This window comes from Saccopteryx bilineata, chromosome 2 (assembly GCF_036850765.1).
Source record: "Saccopteryx bilineata isolate mSacBil1 chromosome 2, mSacBil1_pri_phased_curated, whole genome shotgun sequence".
Lineage (NCBI taxonomy): Eukaryota > Metazoa > Chordata > Mammalia > Chiroptera > Emballonuridae > Saccopteryx > Saccopteryx bilineata.
In genome coordinates this window covers 265,224,333-265,251,369 of record NC_089491.1, presented here as the reverse complement: position 1 = coordinate 265,251,369, position 27,037 = coordinate 265,224,333, and the positions used below count along the sequence as shown (strand labels likewise).

General features: G+C 36.5%; 1 protein-coding gene across 2 annotated transcripts in view; it reads right to left on the bottom strand.

Moving 5' to 3' along the window:
• The window catches only part of TAOK3 (TAO kinase 3), a 160,804-nt gene that overhangs the window by 67,641 nt on the left and 66,126 nt on the right, over positions 1 to 27,037 (bottom strand). For both annotated transcript variants that reach the window (XM_066260470.1, XM_066260471.1), the window contains exons 3-9: positions 14,704 to 14,805; positions 9,923 to 10,117; positions 6,731 to 6,802; positions 6,241 to 6,342; positions 4,434 to 4,479; positions 3,267 to 3,363; positions 753 to 866 (exon numbers count right to left, since the gene is read on the bottom strand). In XM_066260470.1, coding sequence (XP_066116567.1) covers positions 753 to 866; positions 3,267 to 3,363; positions 4,434 to 4,479; positions 6,241 to 6,342; positions 6,731 to 6,802; positions 9,923 to 10,042 — 551 coding nt within the window. In that variant the 5' untranslated portion in view covers positions 10,043 to 10,117; positions 14,704 to 14,805. The remainder of the gene's footprint in view (positions 1 to 752; positions 867 to 3,266; positions 3,364 to 4,433; positions 4,480 to 6,240; positions 6,343 to 6,730; positions 6,803 to 9,922; positions 10,118 to 14,703; positions 14,806 to 27,037) is intronic.

Sequence of the window (27,037 nt, the reverse complement as noted above, 5' to 3'; positions counted from 1 at the left end):
GAAAACTATTTGAAAAATATCACATTTTAAAAACAAACAAACAAACATGCTATGATGTTCCTTTGTTTGTCCATAATGGATTTTCATTAGCAGGGCAGGGGTCATGCCAGTTTAATATGTTTGTTCTCTATTAGTACATGTAAGTAGTTGCTTAGTAAATGCTATGTGATGATCAAAAAAATTTAATAGTTGATTTTTTTAGTAGGTAAGTGTCTTTCCAGGGTCATAAGTTATCCTTTAAGGTACAATAAAATTCCAATGTATCTGTAAAAAGAAGGAAAAAGATTGTGAATAGAATGGGGTAAAACTAAATCAGAATGATAAACTCGGTAAAGTATCAGAGAACTCAACAGAGACAAGAACCTGGATTTCTTTCATTGAAAGGCAATATTCGTGCTCACTGGCTAGAGGAGGTTAAAGAAGCTACCGTCCTTGCCTAGAGACTCTGCCTCAAGAGAAAAGTCGAAAAGCGACTTTCAGTGAAATCTAAAACCTGAGCTTGGACAGTATGTTGATAATCCTGCTCAGTTTACACACAGTGACATCAACCTTATTTGAACAATTTAAAGTCACTGGAAATTTTATACGAAGTCCGAGAGTCTCTTTTTTGCTTCGTGAGTTTTCTTTCCTTCTCTAATAAAATCTCATTTTAAGAGACATGAGGAGACACTGTCAAAATAACAAAACAAAACAAAATTTTGTTTGCGTATGCATCTTTTTAAAACAGTGTCATGTTTTCTAATTCTACATACCAGTAAGGTGTGCCCACAAAGGAGTTGGCAGGAGAAGCCATCGAGGCAGATCCAAAATCAGCTAGTTTCACCTGACCTGGCTCTGTTAGAAGAATATTTCCTGCTTTAATGTCCCTGTAGGAAAAAAAATAAGAGGGTTAGAAAATTACTTTTTAATTTTGATTATGGAATAAGGTCAGCGCATGCAATTAATAAGACAAAAAAGTTTATTTTAAAAAACACTTGCTCAGACAGCCAGAAGGGGATTTAGTAATTACTGTATGTTGTAAGGGGGCCCAGATTCCTGGGCATACTTATAGGTAGGTCATAGTAATTACACTAAAAGATAGAGCTTTCTTCAGAGGGAGGGAGGGAAGGCAATGAGGAAAAAGGCAGACATGGTGGATAAGGAAACCTACTCAGTTGCTACTCTTACAAAACCATACTCATCGATGCTAAATCCAGTCACCAACATTATTCCGGGTGCTGGGAAAATTGGTGCTGTTTATAACTGCCTTTTTTCCCCCCAAATTACATGACATTATTTGGAGCCTAAACAAACTTTCAATGACTCTGTATTGACTACCTATCAATAAACCTCCTCTACACACATACCTTTGCTTTCTTGCCTGTGACCCTTTCTCTCTGCCTTTAATTGTAACTGCAACTCTAAGGCATTTGAGGGTACATGTTATATAGAAGGTGTTATTTTAAAAATAACACTGTACAGTAAAAAGAAGACCCTGAAAGATCAAAACAAACAAGGATTAGGGATTAGGAAATAGCATTTATTGCATTACTGCAAAGAATTGCAAGTGGTTACTACTAAAGCTTATTAGATGTTTTATGCAGCAAAAGATTTTAAAATATGATTTTAAAAATTCACTCTTCAATATGATCATTTAGAATGAGGAGATGTGGATGTAATCCTTATTGTCTTCAAAAACAGTATGAGGTGTAATGAGTACTAGGAACCAAGAATTGTGAGTTGATGGGCAGTGAAAAGATAAAGCAGAGAGAATGAGGGAACTTTATGCCAAATTGAAAATGATAAGGTTCAAATACTTCCAAAACAACGTTTCCAAAAATCTTCCTTGAAAATTCAGTTTCTTTCCTCATGATGACATTAGGGATTGGCAGAGAGAACTAAAAAAAAGCATTATTTATTTTTCTTACAACAACAAGAAAATCTTTTCTCTATTATCTTCAATTATAACACTGACTGGCTAGCCTCCTAAATCAAAATAATAAAATATGAAGCAGACAGCATTTATTATTAAATAAAGAGCATTCTTTAAAAGTTTTTTGGTCTTTTCAACTCCTTTTGCATATTAAAAGAGGTAAAGTATACAGAATAACACATTAAGGTGCAGATTACGACAATAAAGACATAAAAAACTGAACTGTGGCTTTAACAGGAACAAGCAAAATCACAAACAAGTTGACATTCAATAATGACATCATGGTACTAAAGAAATATATATATATATATTTAAAGGCGTCAAATCCATAAAAGTATGGTTCAGTTTAGTTCATCAATATTTATTATGCATGGTTAGGCTCATTCTATTCCTTACAAACAAGCTGAAGTCACAGCAGGAATTTTGGTTCTGCCTGTCTTGAGGAAGTTCTGCCTTTTTAGTAGCAGTAACTTGTGATTGCTACTCTCCCGTGATTAAAACAGAAGTAAAAGGGGAACATATGACCTAATAGTTTCATTTCTTCCCAGCAAATGTCAAAGTGCTTTGTTTCTGAGGCACCTCAGACCCTTCATAGCTCACTCGTGTGTCACTACTTCTGCACCGTCACTGGTCACTGCACTAGAAGTGCTCTGCTGAGGAAGGCGACGACTAGAAACGTGTTTGTTTAGGAGAAGTTAGCGGTGGGGAGTGGAGGGGGTCTGTGGCAGAAGAAAATATAAGGTAGGAGAAAGCCTCACATTAGGAGTTAGGAAATTTGAGTTTTGATCTTTATTACATAAATGCTGTGAAACTATGGGCAAGTTATTTCAATCTTTCTGAGTCCTAGTTTCTTCATCTGCCAAAATCAAGACAATAAAATAATAATACTACCCTAAATACCTATGTGGATTACGGAAACAGAACCATTTTAAAGTGATAAAACAGTATATTTATATAAGATAGACTTGTTATTTGCTATCAGAAGGGGAGAAAAAGCTGAGCTAGGGTATAAATATATGCAAGGAAGGTGAATTTTCTGGCCTTTTCTTCTGATACAGTATCTAAAGGTTACTGAGCCCGTCTTCACATTTCCCTGCAACACCGGGCCTGGAGAATAGTTACCCACAGAACAGAGATAGTGGAAGTCTTTGTGGCTATACAGGAGCGACCAAGAGATAGGAACTAAATTCTGGCAACTTTACTCCTTATATCCAGAAGCAGCAGCAGTTTATTCACTTCCCATAAATCCTTAGGCACCCTAAAAACTGGAGCATGCACTAATGCACTAATTTTCAAGGTTGGTTGAATAGAGAGCTATAGCTGAAATGACGATATACCTGGTCTCTAATCTTACCTATGAATCAATGCATGAGAATGCAGGTAGGCTAGCCCTTGCAAGGCACCATGAGTAATGGCCGCGATCTCCACTTCCTGAAGGGGTTTCTTGTGGACTGAGGAAGGAAAAAACATTCAGGCATAGCTGATCAGTTTCATGCCTCTTTTTATCTTATACAGTGATACCAGGCTGAATTATAGACTTTCTCAAAGGACAAATTGGAAACACATTCATCTAAATACACAGGATATATATTTCCTATAGAATAGCAATAAAATATCAGGTAACAGAAAACCCAAGTATAAAATCAAACAAACAAACCCCTCCAAACAAAATAAAACAGAGCCGGATATTCATGGTAATGAATAATTAATTTTCATGTCAGCTGCAAGTTACCTGGCCAGGCCCAAATTTACCAGTCTCTTCTGATATTTTAAACCTGAGAGTGTTTTAGGCTGCATTGTTCTCCTCTGTCATGAAGCCATCTATATTAACCTCTAACTACAGGTTTTCATTATTTGTGAAAGAAGTTAAAAAGCTATTTCTATTCGGATATCAAGGATGATATAAAAAAGTTTATTTTTAGTGTAAATTTTTAACACAGTCTGTGTTTATAACAGCATCTACGGAAAACTGGGTCAGTCAAGATGTTTGAAAGAGTTAAGTATCAATATTTAAATGATTTTATTTACTCATTTTTAGAGATGATAGAGAGAAAGAAATAGAGAAGAAAGCAGGAACAGGAAGCATCAACTCTCCATATGTGCCTTGACCAGGCAAGCCCAGGGTCTTGAACTGGCGACCTCAGCGCTTCAGGGCTATACCCTACCCACTGTGCTACCACAGGTCAAGCCTAAATATCAATATTTAATTTAATACCTTCTACCTCTCCTTCATAAACATAAATTTGATATTTTTGGTTGCATATACTATACATCCCATTAACCAAACATTTTAGTAGCACCTGCTCAGGATGGGCCATGAATGTAACAAGACAGCAGGAGGGCTGCTGATCATGACTCAGGTACTTACAGTGATGTTACAAAGTTTGTATAGCTTATCTACACGACCCTTAAGTTGAAGCCATCATCCATTTAGTTTGTCCAAACTGCGCTTTAATTTAGGAGTAGGTAACATTCTGGTCAAGGTAAAATAGAAAGGAAGGGGCAGTGTTTGGATTCTTACCTTCTAACAAATCAGAAGCTGAGCCTAAGCAATACTCCATCACCAACTGTAAGAGATTAAAATAACAACCAGGACAATGAAGATTAATAAGAAACTGCTAAAACCAACTGACCAACCTAGGACCTAAGAATACTAGAAGAATAAGTATTCTGACCTATCTGACCCTGGCACTAAATAGATTCTATCATTTTTATCATTTTTTTTTGTTATCTCCTACTTAGAATTGGAATTAGTCCAAGATTTATAAGGGGACTGAATATGGGACAGACAGACAGGAAGGGAGAGAGATGAGAAGTATCAACTTTTTGTTGCGGCACCTTAGTTGTGCATTGACTGTTTTCTCACACGTGCCTTGACTGGTGGGATGCCAGCCAGACCAGTGACCCCTTGCTCAAGCCAGCAACCATGAGGTCATGTCTATGATCCCACACTCAAGCCGGTGACCTGCATTCAAACTGGTGACTGTGGGGTTTCAAATCAGGGTCCTCAGGCCGATAATCTGCCTGTGCCATGGCCTGGTCAGGCATACTCTCCTAATTTCTTAAACTGAGTAACTGAATATGCACATTTAACTTCCTTAAACTGAGTATATGGAATATGAACATGGAACTTTAATGGGGTAAATATTTTATATTTACATCTTTATAATTACATATAAAACAACAGTATAGTTTGTCATAAATATTCTTCTCCCTATTTTTCCATAACACAAGGGCACTGAGCTGTGGCTGGTTGTTTGCTCCTGACACTAAACAGTGTTAATTGCTGCTTCTAAATGAGTAGGTCTACATTCTAGCTTTCCCAACTTCTTCCTTATGGTCAAGTTAGTCTTGTGGCTCTTTGCATGTGTCTCCAGCAGCTCAGTTCCTAAAGCTTCTAATTAACCTACCAACTCTGTTGTAGACAGAGCAGGTGACCAAGCTTATCAGCACTCTATGTAATCTAAGAATAAATAAACTTCAAATAAGAGCTCAGAGAATTCTTCTGAAGACTTGAACACTTGATTTTGTAACATTCATTTCTGCCTGCTCAAAATCCCTTTCTTGACTCCTTCAAGACAGTGGAGACTGCCAGAGAACTGATTTCCAGATGAGAAACTCCCGAATTAATGTCTCAGAACGGAAACAATGGCTTTAGATATCTTAAAAGTTACCCGAACAGAAATGTTTATGTTTAAGCATAGTCCTGTTTGAAGTCTACCTGGGAACAAAAATTTAATTCTCTAAGTGGAGATCACCTATAGGAAGGGACACAGTACATAGTAAGCACCCAATAAATGATGGTTAAATAGGACTTTAAGTTGGAATGTGCAGTATGAATAAGTATTAAGTATAACATTTCATGTACTAAACAGGGCCCATCTGAAACACAATCATGTAAAAATATACTAAGAAGATAAGAGTGGAACAAAAGATTGTTTCATTTTAATTATTGCTAGGTCCTGCTTGGTAAAACTTAAGCAATGTAATACCAAGCACAATTCTGGACTGTTCAGGAATTGGAGTGGGGAATGAAAAACATTGAAGACAAAATTCTAGGATGAGAACAGAAGGCCCTGCCCTTTACTTTTTATAAATAAATCATTATGAAATCACGGTAACACCATTTCTTCAATGAGGGTTTATAGGATGCAATTTCCCACAGGCTAGATAGCATTCTATGGAAGACAGCGTATGGCATACTCTGTGAAATACTAATAACAAAAGTCAAATGGAACAAAAAGGGGACTAATGACTTTATAGATCAATGAGATAACAGGAAAAAATTTTAATAGAAAAAGACAGCTAATAAGGGTCCTTTGACGTACCCAAGCAGTGTGCTCTTTCAAGTAACAACCTTTGTACTCAATGGTATTAGGATGCTTCAACTGTCGTAAAAATTTTACTTCCTTAAGAATATCTTGCCATTTCTGTTGAAGTAAAAAAAAAAAGTTATCAACCTGAAAATAGTCATTTTATTATAAAGTACACATACATCACATTCTTTTTCTTTTTCTTTTTGAATGGACAAAGTAAATATTTAATAAATAAAGAAGCTGTTTAATCTTGTGTTATTTCTTTAGTTTGAATGCATGTAAATCTATCACCAAATATATATTTAAATCTATTATATTAACCCATCTATTCCACAATATAGTTAGTTGAGTCAGAATATTAGAAACATTTATTGTATGCTCCACAAGGAGGGAGAAGAAAAAAAAACTGTGATTAAAAAATATTTCAAGAACTTTGTTTCTCCTGTCAATTTCATATTAACATGCTTATGTCAGTTTAGGTATATAACTGTCTTTAACTTACCTCATGTGTCTGCTTCCCACTATAAGACATTTTCTTGACGGCCACCACCTCATTGGTGTGAGCATTTGTAGCCTATGTTAAGATAGTGAAAATAACAACATAAAAAGAATGAACGATGTCTCACTTGTATTAAGCCAACTTAACTTAAATATTTGAATAGAGGCTTTATCATTCTCACACATTATTAGCATGATTTAAAAATATTCCAAATTTTTATAGGCTAGGTCGACATTTCCATCTCACTTTAAAGAATAGCTTGTCTTTATACCCTTTCTATATACCTGCAAAGATCACACTAAAAAAAATTAGGGTTTAATAAAATATATCCAAACAGAAACAAGTTATATTTCTAAAATATCCATACCAGCTTCATCATATAGATAGATAACCATCCATGAATAGAGGACCAGTTAAATAAATATGGTGCATTTACAATGAAATAGCCATTAAAAGAATGAGGTAATCTATATGCATATATAGTAATATAGAAAGATGTCAAAATATCATGACAAAAATAAAGCTGTATGGTATAATCTTATTTTTGCAAAATTGTAAAAATGTGGGTAAATGTGTAGAAAAAAATATAAAAAAAGGTATTTCAGAATATACATTAGTGATAATCCCTAGAGCAGTGCTTTATGATTGAACTTTCCGTGGTGTTGGAAATACCGACATTGTATATAGTACCATGTGAAATGTGGCTCTGTCACTGAGGAAATGGATTTAAAACTTCATTTAATTTTTCATTAACTTAAATTTAAATAGTGGCTCCTGTATTGAACAGTAAAGCAGAATGTAAAATTTATCTTAAGGTGGACATTTTCATTTTCAAAGTTACTTACATGTATTTTAAATTTTTTAAAAATTGATTTAGAGAGAGAGAGAGAGAGAGAGAGAAACAAAACAGCAATTCGTTGTTCCACTTATTTATGTATTCACTGGTTGATTCTTGCATGTGCCCTGACTAGGGATCGAACCTATATCTTAATGTATCAGGACAATGTTCTAACCAACTGAGTTACCCAGCCAGGGCAAGTTACTTATATTTTAAAAGAATTTATTACATATATACATACATACATTTGTATGTATGTGATCATCTATAAAAATTGCCTAGTCTCACCTGACCAGGCGGTGGCGCAGTGGATAGAGCATCGGACTGGGATGCAGAGGACCGGGGTTCGAGACCCCGAGGTCGCTGGCTTGAGCGTGGGCTCATCTGGTTTGAGCAAAAAAGCCCGCCAGCTTGGGCCCAAGGTTGCTGGCTCCAGCAAGGGGTCACTCGGTCTGCTGAGGGCCCACGGTCAAGGCGCATGTGAGAAGGCAATCAATGAACAACTAAGGTGTTGCAAAGCGCAATGAAAAACTAATGATTGATGCTTCTCGTCTCTCTCCATTCCTGTCTGTCTGTCCCTGTCTATCCCTCTCTCTGACTCTGTAAAAAATAAATAAATTAAAAAAAATCTTTCAAAAAGTTATTTAAAAGAAAAAAAAATTGCCTAGTCTCATAATTATGTATCTTCTCCAAACTCCACACATAAGTACATTGAAAGCACACATAAATACTATAAATAACTCAAATAATATTCCTTTCTTCCTAATTTAGTTGGGATTTAAAACTAGATAATTTTCTAAAAATTATTCAGAAAAATAAAGACATTAAAAGAGTATCTAATTCTGGCTCTCTTTTAATAACAGGGCTCAGCATCATATCCTTGAAGTAAGTAAGCTATTTTATTTCCAGAATATTATTATTGTCAGCCAAGGAAGCTATAGTGATGGTCCTGAGGTAAAAGATTAGAATTCACTCACTAATAAAATTAGGTTGCCAATTTTCTAGGAAAATGCATAATCATTGTCTTAAATACATCTAATTAATGAAGCTCCTCAGATATAAAAATAGTTTCCTTTTGCTTAAAAATATTTTAAATTCAACCAATAAACAATAACTTACTAAAGTAAACTCAATTCAACCTCAGATGCTTACTGACTATGAAAATGCAGAGAAAATTAAACACATACTAAAAAGAATTTTTTACAAGTACTTAGGTAAAAATACTTATTATAAAAACACAGTAGCCACTAGTTACAGTTTTCAAATCAGCAGGACTCTACAAAGGCATTTTTTTAGACATTTTATTCATTTAGAAGGTATAGATTGACTTAGTAAAAACAAAACTCTCTATCCTGACCAGGCGGTGGCGCAGTGGATAGAGCGTCTGACTGGGACGCAGAAGACCTAGGTTCAAGACCCTGAGGTCGCCAGCTTGAGCACAGGCTCATCTGGTTTGAGCAAGGCTCACCAGCTTGAGCCCAAGGTCACAGGCTCAAGCAAGAGGTCACTCAGTCTGCTGTCGCCCCACCCCCCCTCGGGTCACGGTACACATGAGAAATCAATCAATGAACAACTAAGGAGCCGCAAGGAAGAATTGATGTTTCTCATCTCTCTCCCTTCCTGTCTGTTGCTCCTATCTGTCCCCCTCTCTGTCTCTGCCACAAAAAAATAAAAATTAAAAAAATTAAAACAAAACTCTCTCACATTTTGTTGGCTGTTAAAATTTAACATTAAGAATGTGCTTATATAACCAATTTTCATCAACAAAGAAAAGGCGAGGTACGTAAATTTAGAATTACAATAAAGGTTAGAGGGACTATATCCGAAAATCAATGCTTATGTGGAACCAAAGATATAAACAAAGAACCATCCTAAAATAAAGTACAAGCACAGGTGTTAGAAGATCATTTCAAAAAAGTGTTAATTTAGTGCCGGAGGGTTGAACAGGAAAGGCTATCTAGTGGATGTAACATTTAAGCTGAAATCCGTAGGATAAACAAGAGTTAGAGAGAGATAGGATAGGGATGCAATGTGCAGAGTTTTCTAGGTAGGAGCATATATAAAGGCACTGAGGTGGGAAAAAGCTTGGCAGTGGAAATATGTAGGGCTCAAGTTCAATCTGATAACTTTTTTATACTACCTTGATGGCAGAGTCAGTTGATATAGATATCATTGACTTAAATAATGCCTAGAATTCTGGGACTGGCTTTTCAGCAATGGCTATTTGCCTCTACAGTAAATATCATTTAATTTGCAGAAAAAACATGAAAGCCAAGCGTATTTCACAAGTAACAGAATGTGTAGAAGTCAAATTTTCTTAATCTGATCTAGCTAAATGATTCTTTTTAATTACTTACAAAATAAACTGCTCCAAAACTTCCATGTCCAATCTCATGCAAACCAATAAAAAGTTCTTCAGGATCATCTTTGTAGAACAGATCAGCAATCTCCGGGTCCTTTGGCACCCCTTTCCGCATGATGACCAGTATTTGCAAATGGTTTGCTTTTGATATCCCAGTCAGCTTTATCTCTCATTGACAATTTTTTAGTATCTGTAGAAAGATTAAATTTGACATTAACTTATTTCTAACACATTTTGTTTGGTGGCAATAAAAACTGATATTAAAAAGCATTGTGGGCCTGACCAGGCAGTGGTGCAGTGGAGTCTCGGATTGGGATGCGGAGGACCAAGGTTTGAGACCCCAAGGTCGCCAGCTTGAGCACGGGCTCATCTGGCTTGAGCAAAGCTCACCAGCTTGGACCCAAGGTTGCTGGCTTGAGCAAGGGTTACTCAGTCTGCTGAAGGCCCATGGTAAAGGTACATATGAGAAAGCAATCAATGAACAACTGAGGTGTCGCAACAAAAAACTAATGATTGATTGTTCTCATCTCTTTCTATTCCTGTCTATCTGTCCCTATCTATCCTTCTCTCTGACTCTCGCTGTCTCTATAAAAAAATTTTTTTAAAGCATTGTGGTCTTACAACTCCATAATAAAAACATATAATCCAGAAAGAAAAATGGGCAAAGGATTTGAATAGATCTTTCTTCAAAGATATACAAGAGGCCGTTAATACTTGAAAGAATGCTCTACATGATTAGTCATTAGAGAAGTACTGTAAAATTATAACAACTTAGATCAAATAAACAAATTCTTTGAAAGATACAAATCACCAGAGTTTACTCCAGAAGAAACAGGTAACCAAAATACCTCTACATACCTATTAAAATAATTGAGTTTGTAATTTAAAAATCTTATTACAAAAGAAACTCCAGCCTCAAATTATTATCTAAGGATAATTCAATACTGATTCTATAAGTCTTCCAGAAGAATGAAAAGAAGAAATTCTTTCTAAGACTCATTCTATGAGGCCTGCATTACCCTGATATCAGAGTCAGACAAAAACATTACAAGAAAAAAACAAAACAAAATTCATGAATATGGATGCAAAAATTCACAATAAAGTTTTAGCAAAGAAAATATACTATATAAAATAAATAATACATCATGATTAAGTGGGATTTATTTCAGAAATGCAAGGTTGGTTAAACACTCAAAAATCAACGTAACTCACCATATCAGCAATCTAAAACAAAAGCCAACTGATCACCTCTAAAGATGCAGAACAAGCATTTGACCAAATCCAAAATTCATTCCTGATAAAAATTCTGAGCCATACAGGAATATTGGGCAACATTACAACCTGACAAAGGGAATTCATGAAACATCTACAGCTGATGTCAAATATAACAGTGAAAGACAAAATATATACTTTCTTCCTAAGATCAGGACTAAGGCAAGGATTCTGCTCTCGACACTTCTATTCAACATTGTGCTGAATGTTTATAAGGCAAGAAAAAAAATGTATCAAGATTGGGGGGAAAAGCCTGACCAGGTGGTGAGAGTAGATAGAGCGTCGGACTGGATACGGAGGACCCAGGTTCGAGACCCCGAGGTCACCAGCTTGAGTATGGGCTCATCTGGTTTGAGCAAAGCTCTCCAGCTTGGACCCAAGGTCGCTGGCTCGAGCAAGGGGTCACTTGGTCTGCTGTAGCCCCACGGTCAAGGTACATATGAGAAAGCAATCAATGAACAACTAAGGTGTTGCAACGAAAAACTAATGATTGATTGTTCTCATCTCTCTCCGTTCCTGTCTGTCTGCCCCTATCTATCCCTCTCTCTGCTTCTGTAAAAAAATAAAAATTTTAAAAAAAGATTGGAAAAAAAGAAGTAAGATTTACTAACAAACAACAACATAATCACCTAGGTAGAAACTTCAATGGAATCTACAAAAAGCTACTAGAACTAATAAGTGAGTTTATCAAAGTTGCAGAATACAAGATCAATATATGAAACAATTATATTTCTATATAAGAACAAATGGAAACAAAATTTTAAACATTACTTATAATAGCACAAATATGAAATATTTAAGAATAAATATAATAAAGGATATGAAAGACCTATACACTGAAAGCTAAAAAATAATGATGAAAGAAATTAAAGACATAATTAAGGTGATATACTACAGCTACAGGTCAGAAATTTTCTTTATAAATCGAGAAGCTGATTCTAAAATTCATATGAAAATGCAAAGGATCTGGAATAACTAAAACAACTTTGGAAAAGCAAGACTAGTTTGTAGGGCTTACATAACCTCATCGCATGGTTTATCATAAGACTGTAGTTGTTACCAAGGCAGTGTGATACTGTTGTATGCAGGGACAAATAAATCAATGCTACAGAATAGGAAGTCGAGAAATAGATGCACACATTTATGATCAAATTTTGATGAAGTGCAAAGGCAATTAAGTAGAGAAAATCTTCAACTTATGTTGTGGGGAAAACTGCATATACATATGCAAAAAAAGATCATTGACCCATACTGATACCATATACAAAAATTAATTCCAAATGGATTATAGAATGAAATGTGAAACCTACAGCTAAAAAAAAAAATTCTTGATGTTTAAAATACAGGAGAAAAACTTTGTGAACTTGGGTTAGGCAAAGAGTTCTTTGATATAAAAACAAAAGCATAATCCATAAAAGAAAAAAGTGATAAATTAATAGACTTCTTCAGGATAAAAAATATATATACTTTCTAAAACTATTAAGAGAATGAAAAGACAAGCCACAGACAGATTAGGAGAAAAATCTTTGCCAAACATATCTCATAATGGACTTATATCTAGAAAATATAAAAAAGATCCTCAACTCAACAAAACGAACCGAATTTTTAAAATGGGAAAAAGATTAGAACAGATACTTCACTAAGGAAGATGTACAGATGGCAAATAAACAAACAAAAAAAAGATGCTTATAATATCATCAGGGAGATACAAATTAAAACCCCAATGTGATACTACTACATAACTATTAGAATAGCTATTATTAAAAAGACTGAGCATAGTGTTGGCAAAGATGTGAAGTAACCAGATCTCTCATACACTGCTGGCGGGAGAAGTAAGAATGGGACAAACACTTTGGAAAACAATTTGGCAGTTTCTTAAATAGTTAAACATACATCTACCATCTGATGTAGCCATTCCACTTCTATGTATTTATCCAAGAAAAATGAAAGCATATGTCCAAGCAAAGCCCTGTACACAAATGTTCATAGCAGCTTTATTTTTAATAGCCCAAACTGGAAACAACCCAAATGTCCATCAATAGATGAATGGATAAACAATCTGCTGTAAATGCAGACAATAGAATGCAACTCAGCAATAAAACGAACTATACTGATATATGCTACAACATGGATGAATCTCAAAATAATTATACTAAGTGAAAGAAGCCAGATTAAAAAAAAAAGTTTCATTTATATAAAATTCTAGAAAATGCAAATTAATATAATATGGCAGAAAGCACACCAGTGGTTGCCTGGGGATAGGGCTGGGGTGAGAAGAGAAGGAAGGGAGGGAGAGAGTGATGGATTTAAAAGGGGTATGAGATATTTTGGGGAGTAATGGATATGTATATTTATCATGATGATGGCTTCATTTATATATATTTATATATAAATGTGAACAAAATATGTATTAATAAAAATATTTATGAACACTATATATTTATAATAAAACCAATACATTGCTATTTAATACTTATTAATAAGTATTAAAATGTTGATATTATATAGTATATTGATTTAAATGAATAAATATAATAGTGCTACAAATGACTAAATACATATTAATAAATATATTAATAAATAATTTTGTATAAATGTTAAACATTATGTTCTTTAAATATATTCAATTATTGTATGTCAATTACACATCAATAAGGTTGTTTTAAAAAGATACAATTAAAAAATGAAAGGCAAATAAAGTGGGGATGGTTCTTACAAAGTAGTTGACAGTTATTCTTGATATCAGGGAGGTGAACACACACATATACATGCACCCACACACACAGTTTAAGGACATAAACAGGAAATTTAAAAAAGAAATAGCAGTGGCCATTCATGATATGAAACATACATAATTTCACTAGTAATTAAAGAAGTAAAATCTAAAATAATAAAATATCTCATTTGATCCCTCCTTCCCAAATTGGCAAAATAATAGAGAAAGGACACATTTGTTTTAGGTGTGGGCATGAGGATACATGGCTGGAAGAAGAGAATGGGTAGTCTTTGACCCAGTAATACCTAATAGGACTTATCCAAGGCCTTTATTTGTTTTGTTTTGTAAAAGGCGGGCTGTGAGTAGGTAGAGCATAGGGTTGATGTGACCCTGAAGATAGGAAATGTGGCTTCTTCACCCACAAGTTTAGATTTCTTTGCAGGTTTGTGTTTTATCTGAAGGAGGTGCTGGGATTTCAGGTAATGTTTTTATTTTCTTCTTTTTCCTAATTCCAGAAATTAGTTTGATAATAGAAATCAATGTTAGCTCATTTCTTTTAATAAAGTAATTCTCTATACTGTAATTTACAATTGAGAAAAATAAAAATCCATAAGGAAATTACTTGAAATTAAAAAGTTTTATAAAAGACTACCCCAATTTTATTAATATTTTTTCCCTTTTAATCTATTTTTTATAAATATACTAAAAATTAATTATAGAAAAACCAGAATATACAATTTGTTCCCATTTTAAAGGAGAAAGCTAAGTCATAGATCTATGGACAATACCTTTTTGTGTATGGCACAAAATATACTGTGTTGCTCAAATTCATTTTAGCAGCAACCTTTTTCCCTTGTTTGTAACTTCAGTTTTTTGTGTTTATGGTGCACCTATGGAAAGAGAAGAATAAGTACAAAATTATAGGGGCAAAATTAAAGGAGAAATAATTTATAACAAGGTAGTTTTCAATATTTACAAATATAATATTACAAAGTTAAAATTTTATTTTCATCTGTTTGTGGAGGACAAATGTAAAAGGTAAAATTATTACAGCAGAGACACAGACTACTCTTTTACAAACAATACCAGGAAAACAAATGTGTCAATAGATTTCAGAATTTACATTGAGGCTTCCAGAGGTTTGTGTGAGTCCAGGGAAACTCTACAGAGGCTACCAGTAGACAAGACCAATCTGACAGCACACAGAGATGCTACAGATTGTCAGTAAGGCTTATATTCTTTTTTTTATTTATTTTTTCTTTTTTTAAGTGCAAGGAGGGGAGGCAGAGAGACAGACTCCTGCATGCACGGCAACTGGGACCCATCTGGCAAGCCCACTAGGGGGCGATGCTCTGTCATTGTTCCATTGCTCAGCAACAAACCATTTTTTAGTGCCTGAGGCAGAGGCCACTGAGCCATCTTCAGTGCCCAAGGCCAATTTGCTCAAACCAATAGAGCAATGGCAGTGGAGAGGAAGAGAGAGAAAGACAAAGAGAGAGAGAGAGAGGGAGAGACAGAGAGAGAGAAGGGGAGAGGTGGAGAAGCAGATGGTTGCTTCTCCTGTGTTCCCTGACCAGGAATCGAATCTGGGACATCCACAAGCCAGGCTGACGCTCTATCACTGAGCCAACCAGCCAGGGCCCAGCTTATATTCTGAATGGCTTCTCCAATAGGCATGAAGGTTTACATTGGTTCATCTACCTTCCCTTTCCTAGGCTCTACGATAATCAATCTCCTGCATTTTGGGAGTAATAATTACTCTTTAATATCTGTTAAGGAAGTACATGCCCAGTGTAGAAAATGTGGCAAATATACGGTACTATCAAAAATAATAATAATAATAATCCACAATCCTACCCATGAACAATTTGGCATATGTTTCTCCAAGCAAATGTTTATTTCTTCATGCTCATATTAATTTTGTTATACCGCTGAGATTACATTCATACATATAATTTTATAGACCATCTCTTTTATCTAATTCTATTATAAGAATTTTGTCATGTCATCAAACACTATTCCCAAAGACCATTTAATGACTATTCAATGTATATCTTATGAAAGAGTCACAATTCAATCATAACTGTTTCTCCACAATTTGAAATCAAGGCCATAGTAAACCCTTCGTTGAACTAGTAAAAATTACTGTGCTTTGAAGATCTTTGTGCATATTATTTATCTATATTTTAGGGCTTTCTTTGAAATGGATTTCTAGAAGCATAGTTGTTGGGTCAAAGAATACAACAATTGAAAACATGTTGTTGAAATAATTTTTAGACACTTGACTAGCTTTGGAGATGAAGACCATTATGGGACAGGGGAAGGTTTAAGAAACAAGATATCAACCTCCATTTTCACACTTTAACTGATGAGGTTATTTCAATCTCCACTTATGTCTGTACTTATAAACCAATTTTCAGTATTTTTATTATTCCTTCTAATCCTCGGCTGTGAGATCCTTTAGATTAATTGGTACCTAAAACTTGCCTGAGTTCAGCATCATATTTTACCAAATCACCAACTAATCAGTAACTGTAATGTCTGTGCATCTACCCTGCTAATCTAGTCTGACTATAGCTTCACTAAACAAAAATATTCCTTTTGATATTGATATTATGTGAACACTGGTTGCAACATTTCTAAAGAAATAGTTTGAAGTAAGCCATTTACTAACATGCCCTAATTTCAATTGTGGGCGATGTTCACTTCTAGAAAATATTCTCATGTTATGAACATGCATGCTTAGTATTTTTTTTCTCTCTAAATACTTACTCATTTTTATATACTTTCTTAAAATATGTACTCTCCCCCTCTTCACTTGTGTGGCTCTATCAATGATATAAAACTCTCAGTTTTGCTTATTTTTCCCCTTCTAGAACACTGCACATGCTACTGAGGCAGAAACCTACACTCTGAAGTTTATCCATTACACCGACAGGATGTTCTCAGTTTTCTTCCATTTCACCACCTCCCTTCTTTCTTTATAAACGTCTCTTGGACTCCATGAAACTGTCTTTTCCTATTTATCCAAATTATTCTTCCTATAGTTTATCTTCTCTCTGATCTCTAAATAAATGTGGTCCTCAGAATATTTGCCTAAAGCCCTCTGTGTGACTGCAAGCTACTACCCTAACTTCTGTCTATTTAATGGTTTCATGTAATATGGTGTCGCTAGACAGTGCTAACCTCCATTCTAAGTTCCAGTCCCATATTTTTAAATAGCTATTTGGCTTCTCCCCTAAATGGCTCACACATTAACTCACATTAACTTTGACTCTTCTCCTTCCCTTGCCCCAGTTGGTTCACAATTCTACTTTCACATATTTCTTTTTATGTGTTCTTCACTTTCCATTTCTGTTAGCATTTGTTATCTTTGTCCTCTGCTCTGTTCTTCCAGCCTCTTGTCTATCTTTTCTGGAACTCATCTTAAAAACACTGTTACCATACTTATCTTCCTGAAGCACAGTTCAGATAACATCATATCTCTGCTCAAAATCCTCCAATGTCTCCCTACGGCCTACCTTACCTAACTAACATTTAAAGCTGGCCTCATGCCTGACCTGTGGTGGTGCAGTGGATAAAGCACTGATCTGGAATGCTAAGGTTGCTGGTTCAAAACCCAAGACTTGCCCAGTCAAGGCACATACAAGAAGCAATTACTATGAGTTGGTGCTTCCTGCTCCACTCCCCACTTTATTCTCTCTAAAATCAATAAACAAAATCTAAAAAAAAGAAAAAGAAAAGAAAAAAGAAAACTGGCCTCAAACCATTACTCTAACCTAAATTCTAAACTCTATAATCAGGACAAAATGAATTACTGTACAGTTGTATTTTCAGACCTTTGTCTTTGCTTATGCTGTTGTCGCTGCCGTTAATAACCAAATGCCAGCTACCCTCACAGTCTAGCTAAGTGTCACCTCCTCTAGAACACCAATCATTTTCTCCCTTTGCTTCAGTTTTAAATACACATATACACTGCTCACAAAAATTAGGGGATAGGGAACATGCAGATATTCCAGTACTTTTAGCCTTTTGTATGGTGCATTTTCACCAATGAAATGAGTTAGTTTTGCATCTCATTTGCATAATTGAACAACTTTGACTTGTCAGTTTGTTTTTCTGATGTTCTTGTTTAATAAAAAAAAATCAAATGCTTCTTTTTTTTATCACTTCATATTCATTTTGAAATATCCTCTAATTTTTGTGAGCAGTATATATTTTTGTTTCTCCCAATTAAATATCTAGGAGTTGAACTGCTGGGCCTGTGGCACTTTTATATAGCAGGTACTCTGAAAATCTACTGAAATATCCTTCCCTTTTCCATCCCAATTTTACCGAGTTGGTGCTTCCTGCTCCAAAGATATGAAAAATTATCTTTCGATTTATCCTTCCCTCCAAACATGAAGAACATGTTTCCTTCCAAGAGGACAGCATTTTAAGAATGAACTGAAGATGTAATAATATGCACGAAATTATTTTTTCCCTCTTCCTTGACCTCCTACAAACTCAGGTATTGCATTTATAGTGAGAACTCAGAACTGTGCCAAGAATGTAGTATTTCAGGTCTTAGGCCCTTAGGCCAACTGAACAATCCAGCTAGCTTATAGTAAAAGATTTCATCAGAGATGTATAACTGAAATCGTTTCTTTCACTCTTTTTCTAAGAAAGGGAAATCTTCCAACAATGATAAGTGAGTAAATTATTTCTCACAGACATTATGACTTAATATAAGAAAGAACACTTGATAGAGAATAGAAATGGAAATATTTTTAATAGTTTCCCTTAGCCCAGTATCTTAAAAAGAAAAGATTCACGGAAGATCTTAGTTGCCTTAAAATGTAATCATGCTTCAACAATAAACCTGAAGCTAACTAGTTTGAAAAACCCACAATATTTCTTCATTTAGGGAATAAGAATCAGAATGTTTCATATGGGAAATAATGGTAAAGATTAGACATTTCAACGCTTTCTAATTAAACTGAGTCTCAGAAAAGTTGTGTCAAATCACACCTAGGTGTCACCCACATTAAAATTCAGGTTCATCCTAGAAAACAAACAAACAAAAATTAACAAAATAAAGTAAAATTCAGGACCTCTGATTTTCTACTGTAGAAAATTTTGTTCTGAATCAAGCTACCTATTGTCAGACTTCAAAACAGCAAAAAGTTTTCCTATTTGCTATAATTCAAAGAACAATCAAGAAAAGTTTAATAGAAGACTGAATTTCTATGTCATTACTTCTCTGAAGGCTCTCATAATACTTGAATATATTGTAGTGGATTCAGTTCTTACATGGATGAAGAGTAAACAAACTTGGGGATTTCTAAAAGAAAAACGTTTACAATATTCCCACACAAAAATTGGTATACGGCCTTAGAAGGGGCTGGTGTAAATGAGGGACTCTCTAACTCAAGATTCACAGTAAATGAATGAGCCTGTGTAAATACCTATTATTTCATTCATTATCTTGATCCCAGAAGGTAGGCACAGGCAGATAAAATCTTCATTTTACAATAGTAAAAAATGAAGTAAAAATAGGTGACAGGACTTTTTAAAAGTGAAGACAAGTCCAGTGTCTTCTCTCCTCTACCTGTAACACAACCTCCCATACAGGCTTGAAGAGAACTGTCCTTATTTTTTTTTTCTTCTTTTCCAAGTGAGAGAAGGGGAGATAGAGAGACAGACAACCCGGCAACCCCATCTGGGGCCAATGCTCTGCCTATCTGGGGCCATACTTGCAATCGAGCTATTTTTAGCACCTGAGGCAGAGGCTCCACAGAGCCTTCCTCAGCACCTGGGTCTGATGGGCTCAAACCAAATGAGCCATGGCTATGGGAGAGAAAGAGAGAGAGAGAGAGAGACAGAGAGAGAGAAAAGGGGGAGGGGGAGGGTGAATGGAGGGGTGGAGAAGCAGATGGTTGCTTCTCCTGTGTGCCCTAACCAGGAATCAAACCCAGGACTTCCATACAACGAGCCACCTCTCTACCATTGAGCCAACCAGCCAGGGCTGAGAACTGTCTTTAAAGAAAGATTGAAACAGTTTTGGTTAGTTGTTGCTACTGTCTGCCACTAATAATTACTTGTTATTCTGAGATAAAAAAAAACCCTTTTTATGGTACTTGCGCTTTAAAAATAAAACTAGGTGATAGTTGCTTTTTAGGCTAATTATATATGTCCATTGTGATCATCTATCACTCCATTTGAGAATTGAAAAGGGACCTTAACGATCATCTAATTTTACTTAGCAAATAATATGGGAGAGGCTGGGGGTTACTGGTTATCATAATAATAACCTTTAGACTACTCCTAGGTCATATGCCAGCTGCCAGGCAACTGAAAAAGGAATATCTGCCTGCACTTCTTCGTATCCATAGCAGGAGGAGGAACACTGCCACCCTACTATCAAAAGCAGAATAATGTTCAAGCAATGGACAATCCACACTATAAGTATCTCCTCATGAATGCTCAAGACCCACATCACAGCTCAGAAGATAAGGACACGCTTGGATTTGGAGTGTTCTAGTTTTTAATTCTGTTTCCTATTCAATTCCCTCTAACTTAAGTTTTATTTGTTTAAGTTTCTTTTCTATCTATAAAATCTTACTCCTCTCTTGAGGTTAATAAGAGGTATAGTGACCCTGAAGCAGTGTTCAACTATTTACTCAATCATTTATTCATTCTGCATTTACTTGACACCTGCTGTGCTAAGACATCATGCTAGGTGCTAAAAAATATGTAATACAGATATGTGTTCACCAGAAACTCATTATTGAGAATCAGTGAGTGTTGCAAGTATTATGGAAGTTCAAAGAGGGAGAGAAGACTTCTAATTCTCTAAGAAATGGAGGATGAGAATGATTAGGTGATTGATAGCTTCATGGAAGAGATGGCATTTGGACGGCTCTGTAAAGAAGATGTTCAATTTTTATAGGAAATGGTGTGAGCTGATAATTGGAGGTTGCAGCACATTTTGAAATGCAAGTAACTTAAGTAGTTGCTCTGTAGATTTAGGACAGGTTATTTGGGAACAAAGCAGGAAGTGTCTATTGGGCCCAGACAGTCAAAGAGCTTGAATATCATGCAAAAGATTAAAAAGTTTTTTTTTTTCTACAAATGATAAAAACAGACTAAATTAGAATCTGGCTTCAAGATAAATACTCTAACCACAATGAGATATCACTTCATACTTGTCAGAATGGCTATTATCAAACAGACAAGAAATTAGGGTTGATTGAATTGGAATAAAAGGCAACCAAATCAAGAAGCTCAGATTAGGGAGACCCAACAAGAATGACAGTCTTTTAAAGAACGTTGGCAATAAAACTGAAGGCAAAAGGCAGATAGCAACCATGCCATGGCTTCAAAAATGTAGATGCAAGAACAACATGGTGATAATGTGGCATAGTCAGCAAATGGCTGTATGGCCTGGAGAAAAAATTTTTCAGAGAGTGAACGGAAAGAGCTGTGCAAGTTGGGCAGGGGTCAGGAAAATAAACAGATATTCTCTAGTTCTGAGATGCTTTTGATGTCCAAAGACTTTCTCCCATTTTCTCATGCAAGGCTCCACATGAATTGGTGGGCAGCCTCGAGGATGTGACAAAACTGTTGATAAAAAAGCCTGACCAGCCCTGGCCGGTTGGCTCAGCGGTAGAGCGTCGGCCTGGTGTGCGGGGGACCCGGTTCGATTCCCGGCCAGGACACATAGGAGAAGCGCCCATTTGCTTCTCCACCCCTCCGCCGCGCTTTCCTCTCTGTCTCTCTCTTCCCCTCCCGCAGCCAAGGCTCCATTGGAGCAAAGATGGCCCGGGCGCTGGGGATGGCTCCTTGGCCTCTGCCTCAGGCGCTAGAGTGGCTCTGGTCGCAACATGGCGACGCCTAGGATGGGCAGAGCATCACCCCCTGGTGGGCAGAGCATCGCCCCTGGTGGGCGTGCCGGGTGGATCCCGGTCGGGCGCATGCGGGAGTCTGTCTGTCTCTCCCTGTTTCCAGCTTCAGAAAAAAAAAAAAAAAAAAAAAAAAGCCTGACCAGGCGGTGGCGCAGTGCTTAGAATGTCAGACTGGGACGCAGAAGACCCAGGTTCGAAACCCCGAGGTTGTTGGCTTGAGCCCAAGGTCGCTGGCTTGAGCCCAAGGTCACTGGCTTGAGCAAGGGGTCACTTGTTCTGCTGTAGCCCCCTGGTCAAGGCACATATGAAAACACAATCAATGAACAACTAAGGAGACTAAGGAGATGCAACGAAGAATTGATGCTTCTCATCTCTCTTTCTGCCTGCCTCTCTGTCCCTATCTGTCCCTCGCTCTGTCTCTCTCTCTGTCTCTGTCACAAAAAAAATAAAAATAAAAAAAATGTTAGAGATAAAAAAATACACACAGTACAGTAATAAAATGAACCAGCTAACTGACTCCTTCCTGGTCTTGGGGCTACTCAAGATAATTTCTAAGTTCCACTTAAACCCTAAAAGTCTATGATCCTTGCATGTTGCTTGGTTTTAAAATCTTTTATTCAGATTCACATACACAAAAATGCCCTGAATTCAATATAACTAAAATTCCCAGAAATTGATTTCACTTTAATTGTTCCAAAGTCAAATAAAGAAAAATCCAAGGTATAAACACCTTTAGCTTCTGCAAATTTTACCACCCACTGATCACCAAATACAGGAAGGCACTGCGAGAGCCCTTTATTTATAACTTTTGACTCGCTGCTACAGGATTACAATGCCGGGCTCTGGAGATAATAGAACATGCAGAAATAAGAGCTTTGAAAATAAACCTTCTTACAGCTAATGAAGGATTATCTGACATGCAATTTTTCTGAAATGTCACAGCTATTGGCAAGATCTTTTTTTTTTTTTTTCGTTTTTTTTTTTTTTTTTTTTTTTCTGAAGCCGGAAACGGGGAAAGACAGTCAGACAGACTCCCGCATGCGCCCGACCGGGATCCACCCGGCACGCCCACCAGGGGCCACGCTCTGCCCACCAGGGGGCGATGCTCTGCCCCTGGGGGGGGGGGGTCGCTCTGCAGCGACCAGAGCCGAGTTCTAGCGCCTGGGGCAGAGGCCAAGGAGCCATCCCCAGCGCCCGGGCCATCTTTGCTCCAATGGAGCCTTGGCTGCGGGAGGGGAAGAGAGAGACAGAGAGGAAGGAGGGGGGGGCGGGGTGGAGAAGCAAATGGGCGCTTCTCCTATGTGCCCTGGCCGGGAATCGAACCCGGGTCCCCCACACACCAGGCCGACGCTCTACCGCTGAGCCAACCGGCCAGGGCCTGGCCAGATCTTTTTGTTGTTGTTTGTTTGGAACCATTTCTCTCCTGTCTCCACTTTGTTGCCCTGAAAATAAAATTTTTCCTTAAGCACAGTCAGATTTGGGAATCCCAAAACTTCAAAATTAAGTAGTATATACTTCCATTTCAATTTACTTTTTAAAATTGATTTTAATTTATTGTGTTTACATAGATTCTAGTGTTGCCCCAAATGCATTTTTTATAAAAAGGTCTACTGGCCTTCACTATGAACTGAATTGTGTCCCCCCCAAAGTTTAGATTTTGAAACTTTAACCCCAATGTGACTGAATGGATTTGGAGAGGAAGTAATTAGGGTAAATAAGGTCATTAAGGGTTGAGCCCTAATTCAATAGGATTAGTGGTGTTACAAGAGAAAAAGACCTCTCTCTCCCCACTTCAGGCATGCAAGAAGGAAAGGCCTTGTGATCCCAATTCCAGAAGGCAGCCATTCTGCAAGCCAGGAGGAACGGCTTTACACCTAATCAGTTTGTAACTTGGTCTTTGACTTCCCAGCCTCCAGAAAGGTGAGAAAATACATTCTGAATTTAAACACCTTGTCTCTGATATTTCATTACAGCAGAGTGAAGAGACTAAGATAGAGCCTCCTTACATTTTTGGACTAAGATTTGGGCAATTTTCAAACGGTTACTCAATTAGTAGTAAAAAATGTGGTCCTTTTCAGATAACTAGAAAAACTGATCCTTTGATAATCATTCTCCTTTAAAAAAAAAAAAAAAAAAAATATATATATATATCTTGATTATTCAAAGAATTGGGTAGAAATAGTATTCCTTGAACTAGAAGAAAATAGGTTATAATTATTTCTTTAGTCTCCATGCAATAACTTAAAAAAACACACACAAATAAGTAACTAGATAGAGTACACATACTTAAGCGTAATATCTTTTACCTAAAATCTGTTTCCAAAGATTCTAAATTTATTTGATCTTTCAACAATACTGCCTCTGAATGTGAACCTCAAATGTGTAAGTTCTACAAGATATTAGTGATTACAAGTACTTTCTTGTTCAGGTATTTAAAGCAATTTCTTCATCTTTGAGTAATTTACTTTAAATTTAGAAGCTGAATGACTCTTAACAGCTTTCTATACTACTATCTGATTTAAAATTTTTTTATAGTGTTTATGAATGAAATCTATCCTCTGGCAGCATTAATGCCTGAAAAATCTGACTATGCCACTCTCCAGTTTAAAACCCTTTAATCCCATCAGGTACAGGACATAATATCCAAACTCCCTGTCAACAGGTGGGAAATGAAATCATCTGTGACCTGCTCCTTGTCTGTTCTTGAACCCTGTCCTTAGAAACTCTGAGGCTTCACACTGGGCACCGCTGCTATCTCAAACTACTTCCTTGGGATATGAAGAAGTACCTGTTGGCAACTCCTTTCATCTTTCTTCCTAGATAACTGGAATTTGTTCAAGAATCTGCCTAGATAGTACCACGTCAGGGAAAGTTGCCTGACTTTCTCTTAAACTGGGTGGGCTATTTTCCTTTATGTTCCATAGAAACATGCTGTAAACATTTTTTTTAAAGTTGAAATCAGGCATCTTTTAATTAGTATTACTCATTGGGATATAACCACTTCTTACAAACACAAGATTTAGGGTTTCTTAGCTGAGAGTGAAAATGGTTAACAGAAGGCCCTGGCCAGGTTCCTCAGTTGGTTAGAACAGTGGTCGGCAAACTTGTGAGCCACAAGGGGCTCTTTGGCCCTTGAGTTTGGCTCTTCCACAAAATACCATGTGTGGGCGCTACCTCGATGAGGAATGTACCTACCTATATAGTTTAATTTTAAAAAATTTGGTTCTCCAAATAAATTTCAATTATTGTTCTGTTGATATTTGGCTCTGTTGAATAATGAGTTTGCCTACCACTGGGTTAGAGCATCATCCTGTTATGCCAAGGTTGTGGGTTCCATCCCCGGCCAGGACACATACAAGAATCAATCAATGAATACATAAATAAGTAGAACTATTATCGATGCTGCTGTCTCTGTCTCTTTCAATTCAATTTATTTATTTAAAGACAGAGAAAATGGTCAAGAGGAAAGTCTAGAAGAAGATGATCAGGAATTAGGCGGTTCATATCTTGATTATCCAAGTGGAGATGTTTCACCACAGGCTTGATATAGATCTAGAGTTCAAAACTGAGGTATGAAATGGTATATTAAATTTGAAGTTGTCAGCATATTATAAGGTCTACCGGAAAGTTCTGTCCGTTTCTATCACAACAAATTTCGACACGTAAGCACATGTTTATTTGGTGCATGTGTGCCTCTATTTTTATCACAATGTATACATACTGACGTAGCAAATTAACTAAAACAAAGTTGATTCACATTAGTCTTATGTGTGAAGCGACAGTGTACCCATGGCTACTGATAAAGTTCATTTATGCCACTGTAATTTTTACGAATTTCAACAAGGAAGAAATGCTACAGAAGCATGTAGAAATTTATTGAAAGTGTTTGGTGAAGGAATAATACTGACTATCATTTGTTTTTGTCCTTACAAAATTTTTTGAAGGGCAAAAAAATAAAAAATGAAGAAGATATCAAATAAGCACTGGTTCAATTTTTCGTATCAAAAGATAAAACATTTTTCAAAAATGGGATATACAAATTGTCCTCACGCTGGCAAGAAATCATTAATAATAATGGCAATTATATTATTTAATAAAGTTTATTGATGGTAAGAAAAATTTGTATTTTGTTTTATTCCAAAAATGGACAGAACTTTCTGATATATCTTATATTAATAATATTAAAGTTATGGTACTAGATCAGATTGCCAAGGATATGAGACGCATATGGATATGACAGAAGAGGACTGAGGTCGAGCTCTGGGACTCTCCAACTTTCAGAAATTGAGGGAAGGAGGAAAAACCAACAAAGACTAAGAAGGAATATTCAGTAAAATAAAAGGAAAAAGAAGAGTGTGTTATTCTAAGAGTCAAAAGCAAAGTTTCAAAAGCCAGGAGTGATAGCTATGTCAAATGCTGCTGATTGGTCAAATAAGAGATAAAAAACAGACCATTAGATTTAGTAACACAGAGGTCACTTGTGACGTTGACCAGGACAATTTGATGGACTGGTAGGGGCACAGGATAGGTGTAGGAGCAACTGAGAGGGAAGGAATTGGAGGCAGCAAGTACAGACAATTTGTGGGGAGTTTCCCTGAGAAGGGGGGCAAAGAAATGGAGAGGTAGCTGGGAGGGAAAGAGGGGCTAAGAGAAGGTGTTTGTCTTTGAGATGGGAAAAATAAGAACATGTATGGAGGCTGGTCCAGGAGGGAAAACTGCTGTTGTAGGAGAGAAGGCAAACCCCCAAAGTGTCATCCTTGATTGGACCAGAGAAGGTGGGATCTAGTCTAGATAAGAGGGGTATTCTTTGGTAGTTGACTGCCTTTATAACTTTCAGCAAGTTAATCCTTTCGAACCCAAGTTTCTTTATCTGATAATAAAGAAAAAAGGATGTTGAGGAGCCAGAATTATGATGGTTCCATTTAGGATTTTTTGAGGAAAATGATCTGCATTCAGTAAAAACTATATTTTGAATTCTGGATTTTGATCTTTCCCCGGGGATAGCGACATGAGTTAGGCACTCACTCTCTCATGTTGCTGGACAAGAGCAGTGAATGGAACGCAGCTCCCGCCCGGAGGTGTGGTTTCCAGGGTAAACAACAGATACTCTACAGTGGGTAGATGCCTCTGTCCAGCTGTAGGCTAATATAAGTTTTCTAATCACATTTAAGGCTAGGGTAAGCTGTCATCTTTGGTAGGTTAGGTGTATTAAATATATTTTTGCAGCAATCCCTCT